Source organism: Gigantopelta aegis, chromosome 3 (genome assembly GCF_016097555.1).
Source record: "Gigantopelta aegis isolate Gae_Host chromosome 3, Gae_host_genome, whole genome shotgun sequence".
Lineage (NCBI taxonomy): Eukaryota > Metazoa > Mollusca > Gastropoda > Neomphalida > Peltospiridae > Gigantopelta > Gigantopelta aegis.
The window spans coordinates 49,553,861-49,562,197 of NC_054701.1; the positions used below are offsets into that span (position 1 = coordinate 49,553,861).

The 8,337-nt window shown below is 38.1% G+C and overlaps 1 protein-coding gene across 1 annotated transcript; it reads right to left on the reverse strand.

Annotated features, from left to right (window-relative positions):
* Positions 1-565: 565 nt before the first annotated feature.
* LOC121390673 lies at positions 566-7,697 on the reverse strand. The gene is made up of 2 exons (XM_041522551.1): positions 7,590-7,697; positions 566-2,551 (listed from the first exon to the last, which is right to left on the reverse strand). The coding sequence occupies exons 1-2, from the start codon at positions 7,601-7,603 to the stop codon at positions 2,056-2,058; spliced, it is 510 nt and encodes a 169-aa protein (XP_041378485.1). The 5' UTR covers positions 7,604-7,697; the 3' UTR covers positions 566-2,055.
* Positions 7,698-8,337: the final 640 nt, after the last annotated feature.

Genomic DNA, 8,337 nt, shown 5'->3' on the forward strand with positions numbered 1-8,337 from the left:
GAGGAAGCGCCATCGACTACTTAAGTTTCGTACTGAAAGTGTCATGCCAATTTTAAAAGTGCCACCCAGCATGTTTTAAACACAGTTGTAGTAGGCACATTGATGATTGTAGTTGCAATACGATTTGAAATATGGGCCAGCTAAACAACACTTTACTCTCTCGCGTATAATATACAGTGGCGGATCCAAAAAGGCCAAAAACATTCCTAACGGGATTCTTCGGATTCTCCAACGTGAAAAAATTAAAAAGGTAAAAAATAGAGAGGGCGACAACTAGCCCCTTCCTTAAATCCGCCACTGATATATACCGAAAGAAACAAGTAAGTGAACACTTTGTATTGTGGACTAAATTTAGTCCACAACTAGCGTCTTACTATCTGTATACAAAGACGTAATGCGGGACTGCATGTCAGTAACACGGTTGACTACCTGTGACCATTTCGTTCCAACCAGTGCTCCATAACTGATGTAACAAAGGCAGTGGTATGTACTATCCTGTCTATGGGATGGTGCATATAAAAGATCCCTTGCTGCAAATCGAAAAGAGTAGCCCGTAAATTGGCGACAGCGGGTTTCCTCTCTCAATATCTGTGTCATCCTTAACCATATGTCCGACGCCATATAACCGTAAATAAAATGTGTTGAATGCATCGTTAAGTAAAACATTTCCTTCCTTCTTCCTTCCTGTGACAATGGATGTAGACATTGGTTGCAGAGACTCTCTGCTGCCAGTGTTTGTGTGAAACTCGTTTCTTTCCATTTCTTTCTCACCAGCGATGAAGCCTCATGTTACCATAACTCACTTCTATAATACTCTGGTTGTTTCGACAGAGGTCATAATATTATGACAATGTGAAAAAATTGAAATGTGTTTCGGTGGAATTGCACTCAAAAAAAACAACGTGGCATGCCTGGGTAACAATCCATATGTAGCCGAAACACTGGTACTGAAATAACGTCATGTATCTTCCCTGTTTTGTCTATTTACAATTAGAACAGTAACTTAATATGGTAGTGACTCTATTCCAAATTATATGAGTTAAAACAGTGTGTCATAGAAATGTGGCTGACACAAACTTCGCATTGAAATAACATCATGTAGCTTCCCTGTTTGTCTATTTACAATTAAAACAGTGACTTAATATTGTAGTAAACCTATTCCAAATTATAGTTTTCGGTATAATAAGACGTAAAGCTTCAGAACTTGGGAGGGATTGTTTTCTCGATGGATATAGCACCAAACAAGTTGATAAATTATTGCATCAGACTCTTAACACTGAATCTCAGAATCTACACACTGACCCCAAATTTACGTTGCACAAACTTGACCAGCATCAGTCCAGATTCTCACTGTGAGCCTCTCTCGATGTGGTCGAGCTCTAAAGTTGTACAGTGGGAACTCTCTTGAACCTCCTCACCAAATAGATCCTTCTCACTGTCGAGTTTGTATAGCTGAGTCAAAGCTATACTATCTTGTCTGTGGACACTTATGGCTGAGCCGCTAAATACTTTCGGTCAAATCTGTAGTATCTCCCGCTTACTATTATACACCTGTGCCTGCTCAACTTCTTCCTTGTCCACATACAGTGGACAATCGATTTCCAAGTGGACACCAATGTGTGGATGTTAAGTTATACTTGGTCGTTGAATTTCCTGTACAATCTATTATTGCAAATCTGAACAACAAAATTAAGGTATTCAAAATCTTATAAGAACTTTGACAAGGTCGTGACTGTTCCCACAAATCATCGCCAGGTACTTCGTCCACAAATAATGGACAGTCGAATCCAAGTGGACACCAACGCGTAGATGTTAAGATACACTTAGTCGTTGAATTTTCTTTACAATCTGTTATTGCAAATCTTAACAACAAAATTAAGGCATTAAAAATACTATAAGAACTTTTGCCAAGATTGTGATTGTTCCCATAAATCATCGCCAGGTACTTCCGTTTATAAGAGAACCGCCATTCCCCAGGACGAAATATCCTACCTCGTCTGTACAGCATGCAGTTAAGGCATTTCGTATACAGGTGTACCATACATAAACTCTTTTTCATTCATGTTTTTGTTGTTTTTGTTTCTTACTTTTACTTTTTAGTTTTAGGTTAGGAACTACAAATGAAGTCTGTTTTATAAACACCGCTTGTCGCGCTTTGTCAATTGTATTTAACCATGAAGTCATATTGTTTGTGTCACAGAACATGTCAACGGAGACATCTGTTTCCATGGTGATGTTCAGCCTGACCACCTCTTGCTTGCACCACCAGTTGGGCTGCCTCAACACCACTCGCGACTCGTCCTGAAGTCGCGGCTGGCTCTGCTGCAGCACGACGTGCATGGACAGCATACAGACGGCGGTGACCATGCTGCCGATGCTGAACACGCTCAGCGATATGGTGACGAAGTAGAAGATGTTGGCGGACGTCAGCTCGCTGTTGCTTAGCCGTCGTTTGGCGAGCTCGTTGGTTGTCAGCGCCACGCTGCCCAACAGAGGGTTAAAAACAGTAGCAGCAATGGCAAGGTGTCTGTAGTCTGGCGTCCTTCCATTTCTGAAGAAAAAAAAACCCAAGTTGTTAAAATTAAACAAAAACAGTCGAACCTGAGTTGAGTTCAGGCAAAATGAGTAGACTGGTTTATGCGCTTCACGTTAAACCAAATGGCCACGTCGGAAACCAGTCAAATAGTTCGCGAACGTTAGCGAAAAGTTTGCTGGCTGAACTCGGGGTTACTCCAGTGATCACCACCTTTGTGCAGTGCTATAAAAAGTATTCCCTTCAACAGCGGCTTAATACATTTTAAATATTTTTATTCACCATTTTAAATATCTACCATTGGTTTCTTATCTCACGACTTCTACGACTGTCCAGTTGCTAGTCTGAGCGCTCTTAGTCTTACAACTCAATGTTCGTCGTATATCCCATTCGTTGTTAATCTGAGCGCACCCGTCGTTAGTCGGCAATTGGGAAAATTACCACGCAACCGTCGAGTTGGTCAACTTTCTGTTGGCAGTTGGTAGTCTAAGCCTAGCATTACAATAATGCACCATGTTTCTATTTTCTTTAGATCTGCTTTCCGGTTTATATTTAGACTATACTGAAAGATACTGAATGTGAAATAGCCAACGTCTGACAGGATACTACGATGGAACGTGACTTCCAAATTATCATGTAGGTGATTGGAATACAAGAGTAGTGCGCAATGGAAACTTGAAAATATAGTTCTGATGTTGCTTTCTTCGTTTTGTGTTCAAACTGTCTGAGCAATATCTGTGTTCGTAATATGTATACATATATACTTAAGATGTTTAAAGAGTGATTTTAGTAGCTGCAATAATTTTTACCAAAACAAAAGGAGATTTCATTTTTCTGTACCGATCTAAATCTAATTACACACAACCATTAGTATATAAACATTCATGCATACTTATATCAAGATAGTATTAAATTAGACCTTTTATGTCTTGCTTGGGACTAGTTGAACCCGCCCACTCAGTTCATAACAATGTAGAGAACTTTTTTTTCAACTCCATCTCAAAGAATGAAATTGCAGATCATTAATTTCATATTACAAGAAGGTTTGTTGCTCTTAAGGACCGCATGGACGGGAATGTTTCTTTAACGACACCTCAGCACATTGTTTTGTCCCACAAGGAACCCATAAAGTTTAACTACTGAATTCCTCATTTCCTATTTAGGTACACCAAGATTGTGTTTTTCCTTTTTCTTGCAATAATGATTCAAGAAAATATAAATTATTTTCAAAAAATATCCTATCAGACCTTGGGAATATTGGAGTTCATTTCTGTTTATGTGTCATCTGCGTTGCGGGTGTCACTAGGGGAGTGGTATTACTTAGTGGGCTGTGTCAAAACGTTTTGTTCAGGTCAGGTCAAGGCGCCCCGAACACTTAACCAATGTCATATCGAATACGAAAAGTTAAAGTTTATTTTGTTTAACGAAACCACTGGGGCACATCGACTTATTAATCATCGGCTATTGGATGTCAAACATTTGGTAATTTTGTAACCTATATTCTTAGAGAGGAAACCCGCAACATTTTATATGCACCATCCAACACAGGAAAGCACATACCATGGGCATTGATATACCAGTCGTAGTGCACTGGCTTATCGAATACGAAAGACAAGTTTTAGCTGACCAGTGTGTCGCAGCTAATACACGGTGAAAAGTAACGACGCAACTAGAGCACCTTAATTAATTGATAATCGCCTTTTGAATGTTAAACTTTTTATTATTTTAATACATAAACTTTAGAAGAAAAAAACCCCGCTATTTTTCTTTCTTTTATATGTACTTTCCTACTAGTTGGGGGAGGGGATCGCGCAATGGATCTACTATGGTTTAGATCACGATCAAAGCAATTATTTTTGTTAGCAGCAAAGGATCTTTTATATGCATAATCCCACAGACAGGATAGTACATGTCATTGCCTTTGTTACACTAGTTGTGGAGCACTTGCTGGAAAGAGAAATACGCTTAATTTTCCAGATTTGCGACGAAGTTTAGTTGTATTCTGGACCAATCTTAGCATGGACACACTATCATTGTAGCTACAATCAAATGTAGTGACTTGGGATCATTACAGAGATCAACATTTACAGTGGATGATCGAGTCAATTTTAATGCGATTGTAAACTTCAGCTTAACACAATCAAGATCTTCGTTATGTTTAAAATATTTTATGAAAAGAAATCGAATCGTCGTTTTGTTTAACAGATGCTATTTCCATCATCATGTCGACCCCAAAACAATATCGGAAGAGTAATTGTGGAGAACAAAAGCTTGGTGTCATCATTAATAAGGTGGATAAACAATATCAGATTTTACTCGCTTCATTCAACAGCAGTATTACCAACAAACTAAAAAATACATTTGTATAATACAATGAAATTCGCCATTTTGGTTTCTTTGGCGTTAACTTAAATGTCAAGTTGAATTTTATTTTATTTGTTAAAAATTAATAAAAATTAAAAAAAGAAAAAGAAATGTCTTTCAATTAGATCTTTAGCGTTAATTTACGATCACAGTAATAGAACTTATAACAGTTACAGACATATTTAAATATTGATTGTAACTAAAGGCGATTGTAAGTTAACATCGTTTGGTTAAATGGGCTGTCGATCGTTACTGTCGCAATCTTAGGCAACTAGGGTGGTTTTCATAAGCGTACGAGACAGGAGGCGAGGGGATGGGAATTGCCCCACTAGTGCTGGAGCAAAATGTCAAATTTGGGCAAAAATTACACTGATATTCGAGTAAAATGTGCTAAACAGATTCCTTTTTACCATGTATTTCCATAATTATACACTCAAAAGTAGTTGTAATCCATGTAAAAGTGGGTAGTGGTTCGTTGGCAACCCTATATAGCTGTTTTGTAGTAATGCTAACATGAATAAATGTTTATTATCCAAATTTGGGCATTTTCGTTTAATTCTGGCAAAAAAACAACCTAGCCTGCTTCCCCCTACAAAAATGGGAGCCCCAACGCCTATGTGGGTTTAGTGCTAAAATGGCGTTGTCACGTTACAATTTTTATGCTTAACGTTTTGTATATAGCGACTTGAAAGAAAGAAATGTTTTATTTAACGACGCACGCAACACATTTTATTTACGGTTATATGGCGTCAGACATATGGTTAAGGACCACACAGATTTTGAGAGGAAACCCGCTGTCGCCATTTCATGGGCTACTCTTTCCGATTAGCAGCAAGGGATCTTTTATTTGCGCTTCCCACAGGCAGGATAGCACAAACCATGGCCTTTGTTGAACCAGCTATGGATCACTGGTCGGTGCAAGTGGTTTACACCTACCCATTGAGCCTTGCGGAGCACTCACTCAGGGTTTGGAGTCGGTATCTGGATTAAAAATCCCATGCCTCGACTGGGATCCGAACCCAGTACCTACTAGCCTGTTGACCGATGGCCTAACCACGACGCCACCGAGGCCGGTATAGCGACTTGAATCGTAGGGAATAAAACATGTCTCATCGATACGATGTCACAACATGTATAGTAGCATCTACGAAAGTCGTTACGATTGTGTGTAGGCTATACACGGCTACGATTTTAATCTACCACAAGTCGTTGTAACTACACAAATTGTAGGGTAGCTTCGTAAAACGGGGCCAGTTGGTGACCAATCTAATTAAAATTAGCTCCACTATTACATGTGGATCTAACAGCAGCCCGTTGGAGTTCATGTCCGGTTGACCTTTCATTCGACCAATCAAAACCTTACTTGCAAAATCATGCCAGTGATTTAAAAAGAATTATGGCTAGGGTATACGAAATGATTCGGGTGAATTACGAAATTGGCCGAAAACTAATTTCAATATAAAATTTTATATAAAATTCGTTTCAAGACGTAAAAAAAACCGTGATGGTATAGCCATAAAATCTGTTTATACTAGTATACAATCCAGAGTTTATTACTGCACTTTCTCCCCTGTTTTTTTAATGTTGAAATAGACCAACAAGTTCGCCTATTACATAAATAGTCTCGCCCGATATTTTTAGGATTTGTATGCTCCCGAATAACGCTATAAACGGCGAAGTGTAATTGGTCGACATTTGAATTGTTATTTATAGATGAAATGTCACCTTGACATGGGAGTCTACGCAATGCTGTTAGATCTACCAGGGTAGACCCAGTAGAGCTAATTTTAATCAGATTGGTTGGTGACATCAATGTATTAGCATCACAAACTGTCAGTAATCCATACTACATAAATTATATTCAAACATATTCCACATAATTAATAACACCAGGATCAAAAGTTTTATAACATTTTTATTTGGGGGGAGGGGGAGTAGAGATCTCTTTATATAATGTAATCACTTTTTTCTATACAAAAACAGTTTAGTGTTATTTAAGTCTGACGAACCTCCACCACTATCACGTTTTGTTGCCTGTCTTGCAAATTAATTAATCACTGTGCTCTAGTGGTGTCCTTAAACAAAACAAACTTTAACTTTTAACTGTCCTGCCAATGCAGAAAACTTAGATAAGTGGTGTATGTATGCCTAGGACATCGTACACGGATCTTAATTGGGTAAAACAATAACAGAAACCTAAAATGCATTTATAAGCTGATTATATGCAGCTAGTATGTATTATATATATTGTATCATATATTAAAGCGGACACACCATCATAAAGTTTGTCAATGTTTACGACTTTTAGTCATTAGCAAAATGTCGCTATAGTAACAGGTACGCTGTTGAGTTTTTCACACATAAAATACTAAATGAAACTCTATGTATTGGTTTCCGACCTCAAAATGAAACAAACACAAAAATCTGTAACTGCAATTAAACCACCTAGCCAATACATTACGACTGGAATATCAAAGGTCGTGGTATGTGCTATCATGACTGTGTGGTGGTACATATAAAAAAAAATCCCTGCCACGAATAAAAAAAATGTAGCGGGTTTCCTCTCTAAGAATATATGTCAGAATTACCAAATGTTTGACATCCAATAGCCGATGATTAATAAATCAATGTGCTCTAGTGGTGTCGTTAAACAAAAACACAAAAATCCGTAACTGCAATTAGACCGACTTACCTGTTATTATTCATCGCGATGTAAATGGCTATGGCCTGGTTCCCCTCAGTCCCGCTCCGACACTAGCGTGTTTTTGAATGACTGTCGCACGATGACAGCACGCACCTGTTCTCATTGGGAAAACTCGAAAATGTGTCCCAACATTCCCTTTTAATACTGTCAAATATGTGTATTCGTTGTTCATGTCATATACGTAAAAAAACAACTTGAGCTCTGAAGTCCAAACGATACCTGTGCTCTTACACCCAGAGAAGCTGTTATAAGATATTATAAAATATTTGGCCGTTTGATGAATTGAATCAAAAGTCACCGAAATGGAAGACAAGTTTGTAATTTCACCATTTCGAATGGGCTTTGTTTATGCTCTTACAGATGTTTAGAAGCAATGACTTTGGACATTTCACAGATACCAAAGTAATAGGACTCCTATCACAAGGTATAAACGTTAAGGTTTCTGGTCAGTGGACGAATTCAATGGATCTAAGTCCGTTTCACGAGAAAATGTTTCAGTTATACAGTGGGATCCTTATTATTCAGAAGAATTTTCCGTACGGCAAGGGCAGAATTCAAATCTCAAAATCCTTGGTATAAAAGTCAAACACTTTTAAAGTACTTTGTTGCCCCACAAAATACTAATTTCAAAATTAATACAATGTATGTTGCTGAACGAAATGCTCTGAGAAGATTCATTAAAACATAAGGATATTTGTCGTAGAGGAAGCACGCTTTGATTTCTAAAGCTGTCGCC